Here is a 25,499-nt window from a genome sequence, read left to right as displayed (position 1 = left end):
TACGGGGGAGACAATTTCATCTCTCTAATGGGGATCTATATATTCACATATAACCCCAACATCCATCCATCTTGGAAACTGACAGCTTGGAGGTTTTATCATAAAATTGTCTCTTTCCGAACATCTCGCGACAAGCCGCCATGTTGTCGCCACCGTGGTCTAAGAACGTCTGCAAAATACCGACCCTTTGAAAGCCTTGGACGTCTATGGTATACGGTTATATAACCAACATTTCCCCTAATGATGGAAAACTTATTTCTCAAGACCGTAATCCCTTTCCTCACATCATTTGGTGAATCATTTCCGGCATTTAAACTGACTTTCCCCTAAAGTCTGACTGTCTCTCTCGATAACACCATTTGACTTAAGGCTCACTTGTCTTCGAACATGGCATGATGACGTGCAGAACTTTCTTGTATCTACATATAATAATATACGCATATTTTTTAAATCTTTGACACGTCCTCATTGACATCCTTTGACGGCAGTGTCAACGGTTGTGAATTATTGGAGCTGAAAATGACTTAACATGTCGCCATAGTGGCTCCGTTACTTACGTAAGCCGTCAAAGTTTACATCGGGGAGGTGAAAGAAAATGTCATGCCTTTACTTCTCCACATGATGAAGATGTTTCTCTGTAGAGTTGATGAAGATGTTTCTCTGTAGATTTGATGAAGCTGTGCAATTAGTCCTTCCCGCCGCCACAGAGCGGCCACATTGGCGACATATACTATTTTCCTGTAACTTGACCTTAAAAACCTTTTGAAGTCTTGATACAATGTCCAACATGTTTGACGTTGTCGGACAAAATGGCGACCACAAGTTCTGGGACCGATTAATACTGTGATTTTTGTTACAGACAGAATATCAGCCCTACACGTTAAAAAATATAGCTCTGAATGAGGAGCCGTAAAAATAGAATTCACTCACAACACATTTGTTTCAGGACATTCAGCATACCCACATGTCCAGAGAACAAATCGTTTTGTAAAAACTAAGGCCAAAGCTAAGGAATTCCCGTGTTTTGTTTTTGTTATCCCCCCCAGAATTTGTAAATGTTTGTTTTTTGCGTGTACACGAGAGTCTTCCAAGATACGCACAGCGAGGACTCGGAGATGGTACTGTCTGGAAGATGGCCCCCGCTCTGGTCGTCCCACCACCAGATTCACAGAAGACAACACTGATACCATCCACACCCCCCACCCCCCCCCACCCCCCCCCCCCCCCCACACACACACACCACCACCCCACCCCCCACCCCCCCCACCCCCCCCCACCCCCACCCCCCACACACACACCCCTTTTATTTCGAAAAAAATCTTTATTTCTGTATACATTACCATCAAAGACAAAAAATAGATCTTACTTGTGCACCCCCTTTTCCAAAAAGCTGTATCCGCCCATGCCATCCATCACCTGGTAGTGTACAATCTTGTATGAACATCTATATGTCAAAGGTTTGTGTCCGATGGGTGCCTAGAATGCTATTGGATGAAATGAAGGCTACGCGGATCATCACATCTAATGCCATCTTAACCAGATATAATCGCAGCCCGGAAGATTTTCATTTTAGTCTGGTGACAGGTGATGGGACCTGGATCCATCACTATGATCGCGATAGCAAACAAGAATCTATGAAGTTGAAACACTTCGGGTCTCCCCCAAACCAAGAAGTTTAAAGCAACCAGATACACGTATAAAGATATAGCCACCTTTTGGAACAATAAAGACATAATACACATTGATTGTTTGCCACGGGATGCATCTATGAATGTTTGTTTGTTTGCTTAACGCCGCACTCAGCACTATTCCACCTTTATGACGGCGGTCTGTAAATAACCGAGTCTGGACCAGACAATCCAGTGATTAATGTCATGAGCATCGATCCACGCAATCGGGATACAATGACATGCATCTACCAAGTCAGCGAGCCTGACCACCTGATCCCGTTAGTCGCCTCTTACATCAAGCACAGTCGCCTTTTTAGGCAAGAATGGGTTGCTGAAAACCTATTCTACCCCGGATCTTCACGGGCAAGAAAATGCACACCTTTATTAATACTGCTAATAGGATTATTTTCAAACATTAAAAAGGCTCACGATTATATTTCAATAGGAATGGCGCTCGCTACAAGCGTACTAGTTCCTGAATGTGAATGCGTTGCGTCAGATTTATTTTGTGTCTCAGGTAATTCTGGGTTTACGGGTATTAGGGATCAAATAAAATAACGTTTCAGTGTTGTCACGTGTAATCCTTGACAGCCAGACAGCTCAGCGCGCTGTTTACATGGAAATGCATGTTCAATTATTATAAAACATAAATCTGTATCAGCTTATAGAGCTTACTGCTACCAGCGATGTATCGTTCTTTAGCACGACACACGTGTAAATGCACATGATGAAACACCCATGCACTTAATGTGCACGATAGAAGTCAATTGTTGGGTGATATGTGTACGTAGATACAGTGTCAACAGTTCGCCCGACATTTCCAAAAGTAAACATTATTCTTTTTTTACCTTGACCAGCTGACCGGCCTGAAAAGTGAAACCGAAGGCTTTCCGTTTGCTGCTCAGGAAAAGTCACTTCCCACTCAAAACCGTCAATGTGTGATTTTGCATCAAAATGTAAATATGATGAAAACAAGGCATTCCACAGTTTTCGTAAACGAGCCAAGGGTGTGGGACATAATCTCGTTGTCACTGTTGGTTTTGTTGGTGGTTCTGTACTGCTGGACGGTACAGAAATGAGTGTCAACCTGGCGAAGTGCCATATCAGATCGGTCCAGTTTTCAAAGAGAGTCTATCTGAACGACCACTGCATCGAGTTTATGTGCAGTGTGTTTAGAAGATCAGCAACCCTGCAGAGTCCTTCGCTTGGATGAAGTTGGTTGGCCTGAAAAGTGAAACAGAAGGCTTTCTGTTTGCTGCTCAAGACCAGTCACTTCCCACTCAAAACCGTCAATGTGTGATATGTTGCATCAAAATGTAAATATGAAATGTAGATTATGATTAAATACCATATTCTTTGGAATAGGCCCGTATACAGCCTCAGACGTATCCAAGCCAACAAACCTGGTCTTGTCCTTTTTGATAAATCCAATGAAATAATTTATATCATTGAATTTTCTGTCCCTAATGAGACAAATGTGATTGACAAGATTCAGGAAAAACATGGCAAATATGCGGACCTCGCTTTCGAAATGTCACGCTTGCATCCCAAGTACCAAGTTGTCCGACTCCTCATTGTTCTCGGTGCCTTAGGTTTGGCACCTCCCAATCAGTTCACTGACGTTGGGAGAGTACCCGGGTTTGCTACCAGGAACACAGCCCTTCTGACAATCTGGGTAATGCAGAAGGCTGCAGTGTTGGGGAGTCTTCACACTCTCCGAAAAGTTCTGGGTGGGTTTGACTAGGCAGTGCTTCCTGGGAGAAGTCCCATTCGCTGTCTGAGCTGCGTGCAGAGGGCGAAAGGACCCTGAGCTGATGATGAGACAAACCAGCCTGACTGTGCCAGGATCACCCAAACCCTCTTTGCTGCATTTTTTAAATTTTAATATAATAATATGTGTGGATTTATATTCTGCCGTGTTCCATGACGTAAGCATGCCCACAGAACGACGCAAGTACTAGTAGGTCAGTGAATCAGTCTGCACTCAAATTACATTCTGAGCTCCCTGGGGAGACAGTTCTACATTCACATTACCATCCCATCAAAACGGGTAATCATTCGTATGCTTGGTAAACAGAGGCTTATTTCGAAAAAAAGTCACTTGCCTAAGGAGATGTCATACGTTTTATGAACCGTGTTCCTGTATGGAGCAGGACCAAAGCCCAGAAACTCATAGAAGTCCAGACTTCAGAGCACGCTCACCCATCCAGCAACTCCCTGCCGCCAGCGTAGCGCTGCTTCACCAGACTTTTTTGTGTGCGTTATTCGCATGACCACGTATCACCTAATCCAGATAAACGGAGGGGTATATATGCATCTAAAAACCAAAATTTCACTGATGGTTCAATTCTTAATATGTCGAAACGCAAATGAAATCAAGGCGAAACAAATCATAACAACAAAATGACCTGCGTACTTTTGACACAGCCCCTAACAGCGCTGCCGATGTAATTAAGTGTTATTACATGTGTACATCAGTTTGAGGTATATACAGGGCCACATCACCCCTACATCTCCGTATGAAGTGGCCCGTCCCTCGCCTGTCGTCGTATTTACCTTGTATGTGTGTGAGTGATGCTGATGCCATAAGTGAAGCTGTAGAAAGAGGTACTTGAGGTACTTCAGCGATATTTAAAGCTGATTAAACTGAATGGATTTCTTTAAGAACATAAGGGTCGTTTTCTCACTTACTTAACAACCGATTATACAGTGATATACAGAGAGGCGTTCTCCTTTCGAAATTGCCGTTTTATAGCGTGGTGAGTTTGTTCGTTCGTTCGTTCGTTCGTTCGTGCGTGCGTGCGTGCGTGCGTGCGTGCGATCGTGCGTGCGTGCGTGCGTGCGTGCGTGAGTGGGTGAGTGCTGTGTTACGCCCCAATCAGCAGTGGTCCAGCTTTATCGGTGCGGTCTGTAATTAAGCCTTGGTCAGGAGAACCAGTGGTTGATAGCATGAGCACAAGTGTCACTCCGTCGGGGGCGAGGGTGACGCAAATGACGCTTTTCCACCCGATCCACATGTTAGTCCGCTCTGATGACTATCTTGGGGTACTGGGTACTTCTCATCACTATCTCATCTGACATCATGGAAAGACAAGCCATAGCATGGGGAGGGGTATAATCTACCTGGGCGGTCTGTGAGAATATGGATAACTTCATGGGGGGGGGGGGGGGGCAATTATTTGTACAAGTATCACTTGTCCCTAACTTGTATTTTCATTATTCAAATAAAACTGTTTTCTATATAAAAAAAATCCGGGGGGGGGGGGGGGGGGGGGGGGGGGTGTAGTGAGGGGTTGGCTACGGCACTGCTGTCAGCATTATTATGGTCAATGGTGTATACCGTATTCGCCTTAATAAACGAACATTATGTACAAGAAAATTGACAGAGGGGTATTCATCACAGTTAAAATGTGTTGTCGGAGATCGAGCGGTAGAGAAGCGCCTTTACTTGGTTCAAGCGACCTTGATAATGTAACGTTTTCGATAATAGTTACAAAGCATTTACATACCCTTGCTACACCGCTGTGTAGATATGAATAGACCACTTTATACAGACTGGTCTAGAAGTTGCACAATGGCGCTTAATACAGCGAATACGGTAACCCTAGTCCATTGTACCTAACTATGGCTATTTGACTTAAGTCAGTGGTGTATCAGTGTGTAAAAAAATCACTGTGAGTTTGTTTGGCTTGAAGCCACAGTGAGTGAGTGAGTGAATATTGTTTTACGCCGCTTTTAGCAATATTATAGCAATATCACGGCGGGCTAAACCAGAAATGGGCTTCACACATTGTACACATGTCGGGTATCGAACCCGGGTCTTGGGCGTGACGAACGAACGCTTTAACCACTGGGCTACCCGACCGCCCAGTATTTCAGTTATAACATGGAGCGACCGCCTCTGTGGTCTAATGGTAGAGCGTCCGCCCGGAGAGCGGAAGGTCCGGGGTTCGATCCCCAGCCGCGTCATACCAATAGACGTTAAAAGATGGTACTTGTTGTTACCCTGTCTGGCGCTCGGCATTAAGGGGCTAAAACAAGGACTGGTCAGCTCGGAGTCAGTATACTGTGTCTGAGTGGGGTATTCATGTTAAACTACGGCATGGTATCTCAGTGTGCTAGCACTATAAATCGGCATCAGTCCGGACTAGTACAAGCAGCCACACACAAACACACACACGTGCATGCACGTCGCTATATAAGTGCAATAATCTTGGACGCGACGTTAAACCCCATTTCACCTCTCCTATAACATATGCGTCAGTTTGATGTTAGGAGAAAGCCGAAGTGATGTAGGTTTTAGACGGTTATCACCACATTGGTGAAACCATTTATACCCATGTCGGGAACTGAACCCGGGTCTTCGGCGTCACGAGCGAACGTTTTAACCACTAGGCTACCCGACCGCCCAGTATTTCAGTTATAACATGGTGCCTCAGTTTGATTTTAGGAGAAAGCCGAAGTGATATAGGTTTTAGACGGTTATCACCACTTTGATGAAACCTAAGAGCACGTATAGTGCTGACAAACTTAAAAACAATAAGGACGATAGGGATTCGTGTCTACATCACAGGTTTCCGGAACACCTAAGGGACGCAACTCTGCACAGTAGATGACGACTAGGCAACCAGTATCCTCTGGAGTGGGTATAACATTATAACAGTCAATAAATCATAATCACTGTCAACAGTTCATACTTATTGTCAGTAGCTCATTGATATACATCCAATGGAGAATGATAATAGTCAATAAAACATAATTATAGTCATTAGTAGGTGATAACTGCCCGAGATACAACTATATTCAGCGGTACGTATTAATCGTCAAGACAGCGTATATATACATGGGACATTATTATGAACCGTGGTTCAAAATGATGATTTGTGGTTCACTGGTTGACGGCGGTACAATATTAATTCAACATCACAATGACATACGACCGACCAACACATGACAGGCAGCTGGTGGTACAGAAGAGGAGCTTCATGACTACTTCTGACGCGTTCTCCTCAACACGGACAGAATTTCAAGCGTGTAGTATGTACTTCTATTCGTTTCCCATGGCCCTTTTTATACTTTCTAATTTCCTGCCGTTGTTGTGTGTGATAAAGAATAGACATATTTTATCACTTAGTCTGAAATGATTTTCTGTTGGACTGGTCGGCGTACAACGTACCGGCGCCAAGGGACACACGCAACTGGCGCGGGCATCGGGGCTACGTCAACGTTGTCGGCAGTTACAGTGCACGGCGAAAATAAAACTACGATAGATTTATGAAGGAGGAGGGAAGGATGATCGTGTCTCGTCTACATGTTCACCCCGAGTAGCTTCAAACACTCAAGTAAAACTGTTGTTGAACCTTGACCAAGATAATATTGCTATACAGACGCGCCGTGACGGGTTGGAGTCAACTCAGGAATATATCACGCTTCATTACGAACTTTTATGATCTTTTATTTCAGAACGCCGGCGTTCTTGTGAATACGTGACAAGTGTTTTGAACTATCGGCACGTCATGTTGATTTCGAGGGGTAAATATGAAGTTGGAAGCGACAAAAATGTAAGAAATAAATTGTTTTTATATAGGTTCAATCTCATGACTCGATTTTTATGTTATTTTTTTACAGTCGGACAGAGGCTGTGGTGTCAGGGTCGTTTCTGCATTTATGTAGGAAGGCCGTAGTTAACTTTTTTTGACAGGGTGGGGCAAATATTTGTACAAGTATCACTTGTCCCAAACTTGATTCAAATAAAACTATTTTCTATATAAAAAAATCGGGGTGGGGTGGGGTGGGGTGGGGTGGGGGTGGGGGTGGGGTGGGTGGGGTTGGGGGGTGGGGTGGTGGGTGGGGTTGGGGGGTGGGGTGGTGGGGGGGGGGGGTGGGTGGGGGGGGTGGCAACCGGCAACCCCCCGGCTGGCTACGGCACTGTGTAGCCACCGAGAACATGGAATGATCCCCCACGCTCTCGTTGGCTGTCCATGAGTTATTTGGTGGGAGCGTGTGTGACGCCATTGTCAGCATTTTTCAAGAGACACGGCATCAAGTTGCAGTAAAGATTACGTATTATAAAAGCAATGTAACCCCTACCCCTGTGGGACGTCCAGGGGTTTTCCAGGGGAACTGTAATGAGGATCGAATGGTTACAATGTCTGACCTGGGTGTCTGTATGGCATCGTATACTCCCACGTCGTGAATCGTGTATCATTGTATATCAACCACTGATTTACCTCGTTATCCGCCCGGATCAACACATTTCCGGATATAAGAATTATAGATCTCATTAACATCGGATCTGTTACTTTCTTTAAATAAGATATCTCTCGATGTACTCGTATCGGATTACAAGATCTGGTTTGACCGAATCACGTGTATGGAGTAATATCCCCTTGTTTGAATATAGACGTCCCCAACGGTGATCTCTGTGGGGTTTCCGGACTGACGGGATTTCATTGTATATTTTGTTTGTTTGCTTGTTGTTTAACGCCGCACTCAGCAATATTCAAGCTATACCACAGCCTCCTGTTAATAATCGAGTCCGGAACAGACAATCCAGTGACACGCAGTCAACCAAAATCACCGAACCTGACCACCCGATCCATTTGATCGCCTCTTTAGACCAGCGGGGGCCACGGGTGGCCCAGTCGTCTAAGGCGCCGTAATCACTGAGCAGAGTTGCGTTCCTTGGGCACACAAGAAACCTATGATTGTGGGTTCGAATCCTGTGTCGCCCCGATTGCGTTTCTAGGTTTGACAGCACCACACCCATATACTCGTATGCTCGTGTGCTCGTCTGGTAAACGTCTGAAACCTGCATCACTTCAGGCTTACCTCCCACATTAGGCTGACACTCCGTGATATAACTGGAAAACTGTTTAAAGTAGCGTGAAACCTAACTCACTCACTCACTTCATCTCAGTGTTAAATATTTAGCCACTACCTGGATTTTCCGAGAAGAACCTTATTTCTAACACCCTTAAGAATCGCTGCAAACGACACTAAAGTACCTTAAGACAAAACAATGAATTTAAAACCAATAATTATTAGCAGTTTCGGATACATCAAAAGTTACAGACTGATAAATGTCATATGAAATTCATTCAAAAGAAGTCAAATATAGCAATAGAAAAAGCAATCTGACCGCAAACCGACTGACATCTTTGTGGTGACAAAAAACAGTTCGTCTAATCTTCGCAACATTCCGTAAGCAGTCAAAGTGAAATCCATTTTTTTTTTTGTCTTTGAGATTGTCAAGTAACTATCAAGGGAGGTAACTTAAAAAAACCAGCTTCTGGCTTGGGCTCTATTGAAGTTGTGTTGGAAATTGAAACCGATGCAATTTAAGTATGAAACGTAATTCTAAGAATAATCCAGAACGACAAAAATGATTAGAATAAAAGACTCGGAAATAAAAACACGAAATACTACATTCAGCCATTAGTATATTGACCACGTGATCGATATTTCATGACGTCAGTTCCTTGATTTACGTAATTCTAACAAATAATAGGATTGCTTTAAACTCAATCAATCCGAATCATATTTCAAGACATAAATGGCTTTTGAAAACCACTTTAATGATTGAAATAAAAACGACTCATGTTGCTTAACTGACAGTTCGATCGAAAGAAGAGAAGGCTGTGACAATTTGCAGTCTGGGGTGACGTATATGCACTTGAACAACAAAATATGAAATTGAGTATGAATTTCAATCATAAAATCGAAAATTTCCAATTGAAATTGTATCGTAAATATGTTAAGTCTGCGATCACACTCAGGCATGTCACAACGGCCACCTGCCGTGCGATGTAGTGGATTGTTTTAACATATACTTTATGATAGAGATTTAAACAATTATTTCAAATTGTCCAAACGTTTACAACATACAACAAATCGCAGGTAGCTGACAACTAAAGTGCTTGAAGATCTTTAATATGTATTGCCCAACCCTTAAATGTTATACGCAAGACCATGACGAGGGGTGTTGACGAACAGAGACGGTACACGAGGGTGGTCGCCCTTGAATCATGATGGCCTAACCCACTCTCACCTCAGAGGGGTTCTTCGGAAGGCGTCTCAGACCACTGGGTGTGGGTTACAGTGGGTGTATTGTTTCACTGCACACCAAGACCGCCTCCGTGGTCTAGTGGTAGAGCGTCCGCCCGGGGAGCGGAAGGTCCGGGATTCGATCCCCGGCCGCGTCATACCAAGAGATGTTAAAAGAGGGTACTTGTTGTTACTCTGTCTGGCGTTCAGCATTAAGAGGCAAAAACAAGGACTGGTCACAGTCAGTATACTGTGTCTGAGTTGGCTATTCGTGTTAAACTGTGGCATGGTATCTCATAGGGCTGGGACGAGTCCAAATTTACTACCCGGTCCCCCCCCCCCCCCCCCCCCCTATTCCCCGACTCTACCCCGGTACCCACTCTCGGTCTCAGGAGATGTCTTAAAATGTCCGATTGGGAACATTTTTAGGATAGACCTGGCAAAACGTATTTAGATACATGTATTAAACAATCTGGTCATTCATACACTGAAGTTGAATTAAGTTATATCTTTATTCAACCATATGAAAAATCAGAAGGAATGGGTGCATAGTCAGAAAGAAATGCGAACATAAGTGATTTGTTGTGCAACCATAGAGTTCTAGATAATTTTTGCCATTAAACAATATATCACGTGACTCACCACGGGTCCGGGTAGTCCTGTGGGTACCCGGGTCCTACTCAGTACCCACCCGACCCAGGTACCCGAGTTACCCGTCCCAGCCCTAGTATCTCAATAGTCCGGACAAGTACAAGCATCCACACACACGTGCATGCACGTCGCTATATAAGTGCAATAATCTTGAAACCCCATTTCACCTCACCTCACTGCATACTATCATATACCGATAACGTAGCTCGTTGATCGCGAGGTCAACTACTGATTTGCCTGGCCCATCACAGATGGTTTACCATGCTTGGGTATAAGGCGACTATGCTTGTCGTAGGAGGCGACTAACGGGAACGGGTGGTCAGGCTCGCTGACTTGGTTGATGCATGTCATCGTATCCCAGTTGTGTGGATCGATGCTCATGTTGTCAATCACTTGATTGTCTGGTCCAGACTCGAACTATTTACAGAAGGCCGTCATATAGCAGGAATATTGCTGAGTGCGGCGTTAAACAACAAACAAACGAAACAGACGGTTTACATGTGCGATCTGGAGGATAATTTTAACATGTTTACAAGGAGTGAACGGTATTGCCGGTAAAGCGTGATACAAAACCTCAACAAGACGCATTGCAATACGATCTTCATTATAGTTCATAGGTCGGTATGTCAGATGCAGATCCATTATGTTGAAACGCCAAAGAAAAAGGTTCGATGTCCCACAGGAGCATAATTTATGAAGTAGACTTGTTTAGGCGGTACTTCACTTCAACACTGCTGCAATCGACGTAACATCTCACTCCTACGTCTAATCATATAAGAAATGAGAGTATGGCTTTTGAAACTGTCCCTCGTCACAATGTTCCATGCACAGAGCGTGAGGACTCTCATATTGATTATATTTTCAAACGAGCCCATTAGTGTCAGGGGTGTACACATTACGCCATATTGAGCTCCACGACACATGTGTACTTCATTCCGAATATAAAACAATCGATGAGTATTATAATAAGGCTGAATTAAATGAAACACCGATCTGGCTGTAAGTTCAACACAATTAATCCATATTTGAACAATGCACACCAAAACACCCCTACAACAATAATAAACTCGTCCGTGCATGCGGTTTCTTGAAAGATTTCACAAGGTGAAATCTGCCCGAGGATTCGTGACGATTGTTTTCCTGTCATTTCAATGTGACAGCTCATGTTTGTGATGGAATATATTTCCTAATTACTTGATTGAAGCCTTACCGTGTTGCAAGTAAAATTTGATGCGTTCCAGACGCTGTAAGGTAGGTTATGTCGCCGATTCCAAGACCGCCATGAGCTCATTATTGCCTTCATTGTCGCCATAGATTCGATAAGGAATGGGGTGGTTTTCGCTGTTGTTTATGATAATTACCCTTTATTGAACATATACAAATAATTCTCCGTCGATTATGAACTGATGGTGAATGATATGAACCGTTAATGTATTTCAACAGATATTGGATATGACACATCTTTGAGTATGGAAATGGTAAAATTGTGGGTCATTACCAGGGGTGTACGTGGGTGACACTGAATGTATTCGACCAAACCATATTGGACATTAACCGGAAACAATCTAAATTGAGGGTTTGAGACGCCATTTTCAGTTATATGGTGACACTGTTCTGGTCTTTGAAATCACAACCACAACATGACCTCTGGGATTGTGGGTTAAAATTGTCCGAAGAGAGGCGACTCAATGAATCTGGTGGCCTGATCCTCCCCCACCCCCCAAGAGTGTGAATCGTTGCTTGCAATATCAATCACAGGATTGTCTGGCCCAGGCTGGAGTAATTACATGCTGCTATTGTAGCAGGGATGAAGTCATCCCTCAGATGACATCCGTACCTTATCAGCTTGCCAACGGGGTTAACCTCTTTGGTCATGTAGACAAGGCGTCCGACGTTGGATCAGAAGGTCCCTGGTTCGAATTCTATCATGGGACTCTGAAATTTTATGTCCGCTACACCATCATGTAACTGGATTATTTTCCAGAGCAACTTTAAACCACAAAGAATAACAAAGGACACACTTATGTATGCCGAGGGAAAAGTAAATTGGCAAGAGGCCCATTTTTCACATTTGACGGTTGCAATATAATCATGACAATATAGTTTAATAAAATTTAATCTGACTTGTTTTTACTGGTGAGAACCCCACCGTAACATCATGGTCCAATCCTAGCGCCTCTGTGGTCGAGTGGTAGAGCGTCCGCTCTGAGATCGGAAGGTCCGGGGTTCGAACCCCGGCCGTGTCTTACCAAAAGACGTTAAAAGATGGTACTTGTTGTTACCCTGTCTAGCACTCAGCATAAAGGGGCTTAAACAAGGACTGGTCAGCTCGGAGTCCGTATACTGTGTCTGGGTTGGGTATTCATGATAAAACTGTGGCATGGTATCTCAGTGAGCTAGTACTAATAATTGGTATCAGTCCAGACTAGTACAAGCACAATCACACACTCACTCACACACACTCACACTCACACACGCATGCATGTCGCTACATGTCGCTATGTAGATGCAATAATATTGGACTTGAAGTTAAACCCAATTTCACTTCACCTCACCTCACCTGGTCCAATCCAAACAAATGGTCATTCCCAGTGTTGGGTGGACTAGTGGGTGCAATGGTTGGTTGGTGGTTAGTGGTTAGTGGTTAGTCAGCACTCACACTAACACCCCCAGCTTCCCAATGAGAACTCAGCTGTTGGGGAATGTAGCCTGGTACTCTTGGAGTGTTGGCTTGTCTGGAGCACACACCCTGAGTACATTTGTCAACACTACAACAGCAAACAAGCAGCATAACCACTTGCTCAGAGCTTGTATTCATGGACTGATTGGGTAGGCGGGTGGTTACAGTGTAGCACCCATAGGATTAATACCTGGGTTTGATTCCTGTTTACAGTGTGTGAAGCCCACACTTTATGTTCCAAACAAACTGTCTTCAATCACTCTGCACTCTGTTCCACACGGGGCAGTTGGATTGCCTAGTGGTTAAAGCGTTTGCTCGTCACACCGAAGACCAAGGTTCGAATCCCAACATGGTTACAATGTGTGAAGCCCATTTCTGGTGTCCCCTGCTGTGATATTGCTGGAGTATTGCTAAAAGCTGTGTAAAACGTTCCTCACTCTGACTGTGCACATCACAGCACTCAAAGTTCAGTTTGTCTCCAAGGAGGCTATTGGCTTCTTATCTTATCCTCCCTTGAAAGACCACCTCTGTTATCTATTGGTAGAGTGTCTGCTTGGGGAGCTAAGGTTCCTGGTTCATACCCCATCCGTTTCATACCAAGAGACATTAAAAGATGGTACTTGTTGTTTCCCTGCCTTGCGCTCGGCATTGAGGGGCTAAAAACAAGGACTGGTCGGCTCATAGACAATATAGTGTGTCTGAGTGGGGTATTCATGTTAAACTGCGGTGTGGTATCTCAGTGGTCTAGCACTATTACATCTTAAGTCTGGAGTAGTTCAAGCGCACGCACGCGCACGCACACACACACACATGCACATGCAGGCAATTCTCTATACAAGTGCAAAAAATGTTAAACCCCATTTCACCTCACCGCCTTACTTGAAATCTTGAAACACCGACCTTGTCATGACCCCAGGGATTCCCATTATGGGTACAATGTGATAGGCCCATTTCTGGTGTTCCCCACGTGATAATGCTAAAACATAAAAGCTGCGTAAAACCATACTCACTCACTGCTTTAAACTATAACTGGCTTGCCCGGTCAAGACTTGAATTTTACAGATTTATTTTGACCTGCTCAGCGCAACATTATTATTGCCCTAGTCATTGGATCAGTGTGCTCTTGTTTCTCATTCTCAGCTCCCTGGGGAGTCATGTTAATGTTATGGCCTTGTACAGGTGACTTGTATTTCACAGGATATTGTATTTCCTTCATAAAGAGAAGGCTTTAATGCTTCGTTTTTACATTACTGGATTGAATGTAAAGTTTAATGAGAATGTTGAAATGCCTCTGAATTTACAAAAATAAGAACCTTAAAAATGCTATTTTTGAATAAAATATAATTTCCCCCAAATTGCTTACCAATGTTTGACACTTTGGAAAATAAATCTCTGGTGCTGATGGGGCAAGAATATCTCTCGCAGACTCGCTCACTCACTCACTCACTCACTCTCACACTCACACTCTCACACTCACTCACTCACTCACTCACTCACGCACGCACGCACTCACGCACTCTCACTCACTCCATCACTCACATCTTGGTTACATATACAGTGCATTATTAAAATAATATAAAACCAAGCTAACATGCTGACTTACTTATAAACCTTGCACCTTCACCATCAGACCATTCGTAGATAAATCAGTGTCTAGAGCTCTCTGTGGCGCTGAATATTTCATTCCTATATGACACTCAGATATTATAAAGCCTAATATCGTCCAATAATTTAAGTCTCGCGACACCAGGAAATGTTCAGTCCTGATTGCTTTGCACATTGACTACATTGGCTGCGATATAAACCAATCAGCTAATTCAGTTTTCTCAGTCATACAGTACTGATATATGCTTCTCATTCGAGTCATCGTTCATTGTGCGAAGATTCATATTTCTCTAACTCGATCGGAACTGACCAGTAGTGACCGCTGTCTGAATTAGGATCTGATAAACATGATTTAAGGAAACTTGATCAATGTTGATTCTCGAAATCACAATCTTTGATCAGCTCAAATCTCCCGAGACACGGCCATAATCTCCCGGTCTGCAATAAATCGCTTGACCAGCACATGTTCCTCGATGACCATATTTAGAGTCAAGTGATGTCCATGATTGATAAATGGCATCATCTTGTTTGATTGTACATCCATGGTTTCAGAAAATGAAATCTTTATTCCTTCAGCTTCCCCCTCCCACTGCTCTTGACTTTGTGATGTTCAATTCAGTTAATGATCAATAGGGTTGAACAAATGAGCAAAATCAAATTACCAAATCTGCAAAACGTAATGCGTTCATGTATGTTAAATGTCGCTGTACATAAACCAAACTGAATTTTCTTCTATGCTCATTCACATTGATTGTATTACCAAGGAAATGGAAAAAAAATCTCGAAGAATGGTTCGTTTTCTTGGTTTTTTTCTTCCGAAAGTTTTATAACTTGCTTCATTTTGTTTTTTTAAGTTGTACATATACAACAGGGCAAACATTGAGCTAGCAGGGAATTCTCTTCACTTCAGCTGTTGTTGCCCAAGAGGTTTTTGTCTGGCAGTTCAAGATTGGGTAAATCTGATATTTTTTATCAATCCTTGATTATGGTGACGTTGATTGATTCCGATGTTTTTATTGAAATCATTGTCAGTTTTTAATCCACACCTGTCCATCTAGTTTTCTGCAAATAATTTTGTCATGAATAATAATGTCAAATCTCATTGTGTAAAATTGGAGGAAGTCACAGGCAAAAATTGAAGTATTGATTAATGGAACAAAAATATGTTTGAGACACTTCGTTTAAGTACAGAACTGTTTGTCATATCCAGAACTAAGATGCCTTGAACTTTCCAAAGTTTATGGGTCAGAATGTTTCTGAAAGTGTTTGTGAACAGACATCGTGTAAGGAAAGTATTATATTTGTAAATGATGTATTTATTTGAAATTATAAACATGTTAAAATGGGGAAGTAATATTTTTAAGTTATAATTTGAATAGAGCATCTTCAGTGAAGTCAGAATTTGTGATGATATAAGGACATGTTATGTGAACAAAGCTTGTTTTTGTAAGTTATATATGGAAAGTATATATGTGAAATCAGGATGGAAAAAATTATATAGTGCATGATGAGTCTCTGTAAATAACAATTTGTGAATTAAATACAGAAAGAGTGACTAACAACTTTGACATTCCAGAAACTCCATGAAAGTCAAGAAAGTGTCTATTTTAAAGCTAAAATATTCTTGAAGATGTATGCTCATGATATCAATCACTGGATTGTCTGGTCCAGACTCGATTTTTTACAGACCGCCGTCATATAGCTGGAATATTGCTTAGTGGGGCGTAAAACAACAAACTAACCAATCTTGAAGATGTAATATTGCCAGCCATCTGGATATATATTTCTTGTCATCTTAAAAACATTTAACAGTAGCAGATTGTGAGATGATAGTAGATGTTGAATACCCCATCCCTAATGTTCTGCCCAGCCCCCAATGTTCTACCCAGCCTCCCCTCCCCTCCCCAATGTTCTACCCGGCCTCCCCTCCCCAATGTTCTACCCAGCCTCCCCTCCCCAATGTTCTACCCAGCCTCCCGTCCCCAATGTTCTACCCAGCCTCCCCTCCCCAATGTTCTACCCGGCCTCCCCTCCCCAATGTTCTACCCAGCCTCCCGTCCCCAATGTTCTACCCGGCCTCCCCTCCCCAATGTTCTACCCAGCCTCCCGTCCCCAATGTTCTACCCAGCCTCCCCTCCCCAATGTTCTACCAAGCCTCCGGTCCCCAATGTTCTACCCGGCCTCCCCTCCCCAATGTTCTGCCCAGCCTCCCCTCCCCAATGTTCTACCCAGCCTCCCGTCCCTAATGTTCTGCCCAGCCTCCCCAATGTTCTGCGACCCAACCTCCCCTCCCTAATGTTGTACCAAGCCTCCCCTCCCCAATGTTCTGCAACGCAGCCTCCCCTCCCAATGTTCTGCCCAGCCTCCCCTCCCCTATGTTCTGCCCAGCCTCCCCTCCCCTATGTTCTGCCCAGCCTCCCCTCCCCAATGTTCTGCCCAGCCTCCCCTCCCCTATGTTCTGCCCAGCCTCCCCAATGTTCTACCCGGCCTCCCTAATGTTCTACCCTGCCTCCCCTCCCCAATGTTCTGCAACGCAGCCTCCCATCCCCAATGTTCTACCCAGCCTCCCCTCCCCAATGTTCTACCCAGCCTCCCCTCCCCAATGTTCTACCCAGCCTCCCCTCCCCAATGTTCTACCCAGCCTCCGGTCCCCAATGTTCTACCCGGCCTCCCCTCCCCAATGTTCTGCCCAACCTCCCGTCCCCAATGTTGTGCCCAGCCTCCCCTCCCAAATGTTCTGCCCAGCCTCCCCAATGTTCTACCCTGCCTCCCCTCCGCAATGTTCTCTAACGCAGCCTCCCCTCCCAATGTTCTGCCCAGCCTCCCCTCCCCTATGTTCTGCCCAGCCTCCCCTCCCCAATGTTCTGCCCAGCCTCTCCTCCCCTATGTTCTGCCCAGCCTCCCCAATGTTCTACCCGGCCTCCCTAATGTTCTACCCTGCCTCCCCTCCCCAATGTTCTGCAACGCAGCCTCCCATCCCCAATGTTCTACCCAGCCTCCCCTCCCCAATGTTCTACCCAGCCTCCCCTCCCCAATGTTCTACCCAGCCTCCGGTCCCCAATGTTCTACCCGGCCTCCCCTCCCCAATGTTCTGCCCAACCTCCCGTCCCCAATGTTGTGCCCAGCCTCCCCTCCCAAATGTTCTGCCCAGCCTCCCCAATGTTCTACCCTGCCTCCCCTCCGCAATGTTCTCTAACGCAGCCTCCCCTCCCAATGTTCTGCCCAGCCTCCCCTCCCCTATGTTCTGCCCAGCCTCCCCTCCCCAATGTTCTGCCCAGCCTCCCCTCCCCTATGTTCTGCCCAGCCTCCCCAATGTTCTACCCGGCCTCCCTAATGTTCTACCCTGCCTCCCCTCCCCAATGTTCTGCAACGCAGCCTCCCATCCCCAATGTTCTACCCAGCCTCCCCTCCCCAATGTTCTACCCAGCCTCCCCTCCCCAATGTTCTACCCAGCCTCCCCTCCCCAATGTTCTACCCAGCCTCCGGTCCCCAATGTTCTACCCGGCCTCCCCTCCCCAATGTTCTGCCCAACCTCCCGTCCCCAATGTTGTGGTCAGCCTCCCCTCCCAAATGTTCTGCCCAGCCTCCCCAATGTTCTACCCTGCCTCCCCTCCGCAATGTTCTCTAACGCAGCCTCCCCTCCCAATGTTCTGCCCAGCCTCCCCTCCCCTATGTTCTGCCCAGCCTCCCCAATGTTTTACCCGGCCTCCCCAATGTTCTACCCAGCCTCCCCTCCCCAATGTTCTACCCAGCCTCCCCTCCCTAATGTTCTTCTACTCAGCCTCCCCTTGCTAATGTTGTCCTGTTTCTGCTGTCCAGTAATCCCTCCAAACCAAGCTAGATTCCATGATATAGGTGAAGATGACACAAGCCCCACTCAATCAGTATTTGTGAGAACACTTGTCACCACCTTCATTACAATAAATCTCTTTTTTTATGACGCATGTCGGTATGTTGTCAATTTCTATTTCTTCAATTTTCTCCACATGGCAACCAAAGCATACAGTAGCCAATAACGCCAAATTGGCGATTTCTCGATGTAAATATAGAGTGTATGTGATGTCAGTGATGTGTTATGAGAACCAATCAGTAGACACTCAAGTGGTAACCAAGCGCATAATGTTGTCAGTTTCAGTCTGTTCATATTGGCTTGATATATCTCATTGATGCTGCAATAGACGACAGCGTCCAGGGGCAGAATAATGACCATTCTGACTGGGCATGGCCGAGGAGTCCCCGGCAGTGAATCTGGCTGACCTCCCAGGTTCACTCACGGGTCATTCACTCTCATATGCATTCGTAATCAGAAAGTTATGAATGATAGTTATGTGAAATTAACATGACGGTATTATTTCAGCTGAGACATTGCCATTACTCCCCAGTATAACGACCATCAGTGGGGTATTTACACTTCATTCAGCACACTGTAGTTCCTCCTGCCTCCTGGGTTGCACTGCCCATTTGTAATGTTATATTGAGGGTTTGACTGGCCCTCTGTGGTGTTATATTGAGGGTTTGACTTGAGGGCTTGACTGCCAATATGGTGTGTTATGTTGAAGGTTTAATTGCCCCTTTATGGGTGTTATATTGAGGTTTTGATTGACCCTATATGGCATTATGTTGAGGTTTCATTGCCCCTCTATGGCATTATGTTGAGGTTTCATTGCCCCTCTATGGCATTATATTGAGGTTTCATTGCCCCTCTATAGCATTATATTGAGGGTTTGATTGACCCTCTATAGCGTTACATTGAGGGCTTGATTGCCGCGCTATAGTGTTGTATTGTTAAAGTTTTGACTGCTTCTATATGGGTGTTATTTTGAGGGTTTGACTGCCTTTATGATATTACATATGGGGTTAATGTTTCAGTAAAATCAGAAGAGTTAGTAACTAAGACAGTTCCCAAGGTGAGAAGCGACACAGATTGAACACTAGTTGGTTCATGGAGGTAACTCGCTGAACAGTCGGTGTAGTAAAGCATATAATACTTTTGCACAATGTTGGAGCTGCTTATTGTGCCATATTGGAGGTAGGGATGTAAACATTATTATACCCTGGGCGTTCAGTGCATCTCGGTTCACTGTGCATATGAGTATCGTATCATCATATGTTATAGCTTGAATGAGTGAGTGAATGAGTGAGTAATTTGGGCTTAACGCCCCATTGAACAGTACTCCAGTTATATCACAGTGTGTCAGGTGAATTGGAAGGAAAACCTGTACTGGTGCAGGCTTCAGACGCTCTCCACTTTGGTGAAACCCACGAGCATGGGTATGGTGCAGACAGACCTAGAAACATAATCAGGGTGAACCGGGATGCGAACCCATGATCATAGGTTTCTAGCGTGCCCAAGGGATGCAACTCTGCACAGCGAATTACAGGTAATATCTTGATCCCAATCTGGAGGGACTAATTGTTTTATCCCCAAATCTAGTCATTTTACATGAACCAGAGTCCAAAATGAGCTGCAGAATAGTTTGGTATGACCAATGCTGTCTACCCCTGCAGGCTGCAGCGTTAAGCACTGATCAATCAACCAATCAATGCATCACGGGTATTGGGGTCCTGTTCCTTTCTTAAACCTGCAGTGATGCACCTGTTTTTGTCTATTTTCCTTGAACCCTGCACTGAGGAACCTCCGCTGTGTTCTGACAAGTCAGACAGGAATTACTTTAGATTCTAATTGTATTTTAGAGCAGATATAGCACTTGCTTTGAATTTTAAGAGAATCCATTTCATGGAAAAAATCTGAAATGTGAATGTTGTGAACACATTTGATGATGATTGTCAGGACCAGTAGAGAAATTTCAAAGAAGATAATGAACGTGACAGTTGAACGCCAACAAGATCATAAAATAAATTGCGTCGTTAATTTCATTGTCAAATCATCTTTCTGCTTTCTGCGCTTACACTTGTCACTTGAGCTATTTATTCATGACATGTTGCACGTGGTGTTCGGCTCTGGCCTGTTTCAACAGCGACATGTGTGTTTTTTTCGAGAAAATTATAAAAAATTCATGTGCTTGGGGAGTTGCCACCAATGTACAGATTACTATATAATGATAAGGGTAGGCTACAGAAGGACTGAAGGATGCGAACTGAAGCAGGAATGTAATATTGTTGATTGTTGTGAGTGTCTGGTGGGATTCATGGATTGACAGAGTTAACTTTACCACTGAAGTGAATATGTGGACCATGTGTCGGGGGGATTGTTGCAAGCTGCTGATGAATTTTTCGTCTTGGTGGTTGTAATGCTATGCTTGTACTGGGATACAACTTGTATCAGTTTGGGATCAGGTTTGCTTTTTGATGGGATATATGGTATCAAGACAATAACGTGAACATTTCTTTTGTTGACTATTATTTTAGAATTTGATGATTTTTATGCCCTAATGGGGTTATGAAAGAAAAGGGGATTTATCCAGGAATCCAAACTATTAGTGACCTTGACGGACAAAATGGGGTAAAAACAATTATTTTCAAAATTTAGACTTTCTTAAAAGTCCTTATTTTCTTAAATTCATTTTTTTAAAATATGTTTCATTCAATGCAAAAAATGTAAAACTGAACATTAAAGCTACTTGTTTATTGGTCCTGTTGTCAGGGAAACGCAAGTCACCCCTGCAAAATCTATAACAAAAGTTATTACCATAATTACAAATCTTGGCAATTTTATGTTCCAATTAGGGTACTTTTACTGACAATTGCTGGGGGAGGTGAGCAGATCTAGATACAGAATAGAGAAGAATGAAAATGGTAATCTTAAACAGTTCAGTGGTTATTAAGGTGTGAAAAAGAGGTTTGCCTAATGGACATCAGTTCATCTCAGCAACATGTGTTCTTGAATAAATGAATATGGGCCTAGGATCCAATTGTCATACTATTATGTACAGTTTCAAGACATGACATGAGGGGCGGTCGGGTAGCCTAGTGGTTAAAGCAATCGCTTGTCACGCCGAAGACCTCCGTTCAATTCCTGACATGGGTACAATGTGTGAAGCCCATATCTGGTGTCCCCCGCTGTGATATTTCTGGAATATTGTTAAAAGCGACATAAAATCAAACTCACTCACATGACATGAGTGTACGGTACTTGCAAGACACATGATCATTCCGACACATCATGAAGACCCAAGGGGATTCCGGGTTTGAATATTTCCACCAACAGCCTATGCTGTTCCTGAGGTGGCATCTAGGGCTGGGACGAGTCCAAATTCACTACCCGGGTACCCGCCACCCTATTACCCAATCCTACCCGGGTACCTGGGCGGTCAGGTAGCCTAGTGGTTAAAGCGTTCGCTCGTCACGCCGAAGACCCGGGTTCGATTCCCGACATGGGTACAATGTGTGAAGCCCATTTCTGGTGTCCCCCGCCGTGATATTGCTGGAATATTGCTGAAGTGGCGTAAAACCGTACTCACTCACTCACTCACTCACTACCTGGGTACCGACTCTCGGTCTCAGGAAAGTTCTCAAAATGTGCGATTGGGAACATTTTTAGCATAGCCCTGGCAAAACGTATTTAGATACATGTATTAAACAAACTGCCCATGCATACACTGAAGTTGACTAAGTTCTATCTTTATTCAACCATGTGAAAAATCAGAAGGAATGGGTGCCTAGTCAGAAGGAAACGTGAACATTAATGACTTGTAGTGTAACCATATAGTTCCAGATAATTTAAGTCATTAGACAATATATCACGTGATTAACTCGAGTTACCTGTCCCAGCCCTAGTGCCAACAAATGAATGGATGGTCAGGCTCGGTGATTTGGTTGATATTGTTTTCATCGTACCCTAATGGCGTGTATCCTTATTCACAATATGAATCAATGGAATGTCTGATCCACGTTTAATTATTTACAGGACACTGTCATATATCGGGAATATTGCTGTGTGCGGTGTAAAACAACAAACACACAAATAAACACATGAAGTTTGGAATATGGACTTAGGTATTTAAGCTTGTTTGGCATAAAGTTGCATATATTTGTCACAAATATTGCCAGACTGTTGTCAGTCAGGAAAAAGCACTATCAAGTCGTGTTGTTTTTCAGCTGATTTAACAATTCCATTCCAAGATGGTGATTGCCCCCACCCCACGCCAAACACCATAGGTCATCGTGGCACAGTCGTGGTATATTAGCCATGTTAGCAGAAAAGTAACAGGATGGACTGGATGATGTCTTTTCCTGTGCAATCTCTCGTGACTTACTTAAGCCTATGTTAGCTCACAGTCTCCTCAAGCTATGGAACTAGGGTTAGTGTCAAATGCTGTGTCAAATTACTTTACGCTGTCTCAAGTGTAAATATCCTCCAGATCCTATTTCTATGTGGATCGTGAATTAAAGTTTTCATCTCATCTCTTCTCTGTTTTTGTTACTGCAAGTGATATTGCAACCTTTGGTTTTTCATTTGAAAAATGTCATCAACTGCCATCTTAGTCTTGCTCCAAGGGAGGTAACTCCAAATCACCAAATTTAATCAGAATATCCTCAAATGAACTTGCTCACCTCACACAAATATCAAGGAGCACATAATCTCCAATGTATGAAAGTTCCAGCTCTACTCTGCCCCCTGATACTAAGCATGCTAAGAAACCTCTTTTCTTGATTGAATCACGTCCTCTGAGGGAGGGATGGCATGAACGGTGAAAAAAGTCAATCTGTAAGTCTACCCGTGACCACTGTCCCGGTAAAACCCACCAGTGTTAGTGTAATTACTGTCTGATGCTACACAGCCTTTTTTCTTATTAAAACATTTATGTTTTTCATGTTGAAACAGTAAATGTGTTTCATGGTAAAGAACTTATGGTGATTCTCTAGACCAGTACCTGTTACATTGTTTCCATAACAAAATTGCTTCTTAACTTCTTTCCATGCAACCTTTCTAATATCTTGGAGCCAAGCTCAGGAGTCACCAGAATAATGAAAACGGACAAGTCAAACATACATATTTTTTCAGGTTTTCTCATTCGAAATTTTGATTTCAGTTTAAAAGTTTCTTCTTTTGCTTCGGTTTTTTGTAGTCCCAAATGTCTTGGTGTGAATATAAGCAGGAAGGTACCCGAGTAATTGTGTTCAAGTTTAACTTGATTAACAGTACAATCTGCACTAAACTTCTAGCAGTTTGTGGTGATTGAGGAGAGTATACTGACAAAACTAATTGTTCATTGAGAGGAGCTTTCCATAACGGTTGTCTGTAAATAATTCAGTTAGCAGATGCAGTGCTAGAAAGAGATCGGGGGCACGGGTGGCCCAGTCGTCTATGGCGCCGCAATTCGCTGTGCAGAGTTGCGTCCCTTGGGCATGCCAGAAACCTATGAATGTGGGGTTGAATCCCGGTTCGCCCCGATTATGTTTCTAGGTTTGTCAGCACCATACCCGTGCTCATGGGTTTCACTGAAATGGTAAACGTCTAAGACCTGCATCACTTCGGGCTTTCCTCCCACATTAAGCTGACACCATGATATAACTGGAATACTGTTAAAAGCGGCGTTAAACCCCACTCACTCACTCACTCACTCACTCACTCATTATCATGGTAATTGTCTGTGGACAGAGAAAATAAAAGATGGAAATGAATTTGAACACTTTGATGTACAGACATGATTGTCTTTGTTGCTAAAGGTAAATGGCTGAAATTGAATGTCATCAGACATCCTGTATCTTGGACATCTCGGGTTAGCCTTCCACTAGGGATCTGGGCTGTGATGGACTCAAAGGTCAGAATCACAGCTTGTCATGCAGGCCCACATACAGAGACAGAATTTAGGAGGGTCATTTGTGGTGATGCAATTAGTAACAGGGTTTCATTTGATTAGGGGGGAGGTGTTGCACATTGATTGAAACATGTCACTTAAAATGTTCCCAAATGTGGGGGTTATTCCGAGTCCATAAATATGATAAAACAATTTCCCTATTGCGAACCTCCTCAAATGATTTACCTTCTCACTGTGCTATTTTGTTTTTATAGGAAAAACAATATTTTTCTTTCTTTTGTTTGTTTCACAATAGAATGTCCAACCATTACAATGTCTGACAATAGGAACAAAACCAGACCACAAAAGGAGGCACAGTTAACCAAAGTGACATAACGCCATTTACCAATCCCCCGGGCACCTGCACATTAAGAAGAGTATGAAGCTGATTATTAAATCTATTAAGATTAAACATCCATGATACCCTCATCTTACTTTGCAGGCCCAGTAGCCTCCAACAAAGGACAATGATGGTGTTAATTACACCGATATGAATAAATCATATCACTGAAATGCTCAACAATGCTGTATCCATACATCCATCTAGAATATATCCCATCTCATGTGAAATATGCATGACAAAAGTTTACCCAAGATCCCACTTTATGATGATGTGATAACGGTGATTAATCGTTTTTCAGATGATGTAATATATTATTAAGCTTGCCATAGTGTCCCTGCTGTTACCAGGGTCTCGGAGGGCCATGGCCGCTGTTTACCCAGAAAACAATAGCATATTGCAGGTTGATTGAATGAATAATGCAGGCTTATCGAGTCCACCTGGCACCGTGCAGAATGCCAATACCGAGCCTGAGTGTCCGTTGCCTCCTCGTCTGTATCATTGATGCCGAACTTATGCATGGTGTTAACTATGCAGGAGATGCTGCTTAATGCAGTGGATGAAGGTAAACTACTTAATTACTTTCAACTGGACCTGTACTGTACATCCGTCAGGGGAGGTCAGATGCAATATGGCTACGTTATATTGCCCTAATCACGTAAACTCGTCAGGGGAGTTTTGGAATTGATTTACTGTTGCTGTTCTCAACGATTAATGCTCTGAGCATATGCATACTGAATGATACA

At 43.7% G+C, this 25,499-nt stretch overlaps 3 protein-coding genes across 8 annotated transcripts in view; all 3 read left to right on the top strand.

The window, feature by feature from the left end:
- The first annotated feature begins 11,473 nt into the window (after positions 1 to 11,473).
- Positions 11,474 to 25,499, top strand: part of LOC124148126 (teneurin-m-like) — a 393,541-nt gene continuing 379,515 nt past the window's right edge. For 4 of the 6 annotated variants that reach the window (XM_048387909.1, XM_048387911.1, XM_046519083.2 and 1 more), the window contains exon 1: positions 11,475 to 11,618. The gene's annotated coding sequence lies outside the window, so the exon portion shown is untranslated. Of the gene's footprint in view, positions 11,619 to 25,499 lie in introns of all 6 variants that reach the window. The other 2 variants (XM_046519084.2, XM_046519082.2) reach the window with 1 other exon arrangement.
- On the top strand, positions 16,529 to 16,948 carry LOC125376200 (leucine-rich repeat extensin-like protein 5). The gene has a single exon (XM_048388151.1). The coding sequence runs from the start codon at positions 16,529 to 16,531 to the stop codon at positions 16,946 to 16,948; it is 420 nt and encodes a 139-aa protein (XP_048244108.1).
- LOC124148100 (proline-rich extensin-like protein EPR1) lies at positions 16,974 to 19,580 on the top strand. The gene is made up of 2 exons (XM_046519040.2): positions 16,974 to 18,507; positions 19,522 to 19,580. The coding sequence occupies exons 1-2, from the start codon at positions 16,974 to 16,976 to the stop codon at positions 19,578 to 19,580; spliced, it is 1,593 nt and encodes a 530-aa protein (XP_046374996.2).

Source organism: Haliotis rufescens, unplaced genomic scaffold (assembly GCF_023055435.1).
Source record: "Haliotis rufescens isolate VD_foot unplaced genomic scaffold, xgHalRufe1.0.p SCAF_7, whole genome shotgun sequence".
Lineage (NCBI taxonomy): Eukaryota > Metazoa > Mollusca > Gastropoda > Lepetellida > Haliotidae > Haliotis > Haliotis rufescens.
The sequence above is the reverse complement of the archived record's forward strand: the minus strand, read 5'-3'. Positions and strand labels throughout refer to the sequence as shown.

Coding starts and splice junctions, on each gene's coding strand:
- LOC125376200 (XM_048388151.1), top strand. CDS start 16,529: ATGTTCTACCCAGCCTCCCCTCCCCTCCCCAATGTTCTACCCGGCCTC.
- LOC124148100 (XM_046519040.2), top strand. CDS start 16,974: ATGTTCTGCAACGCAGCCTCCCCTCCCAATGTTCTGCCCAGCCTCCCC. Junction 18,508..19,521: donor AGCTAGATTCCATGATATAG/GTGAAGATGACA, acceptor TTAATGTTTCAG/TAAAATCAGAAGAGTTAGTA.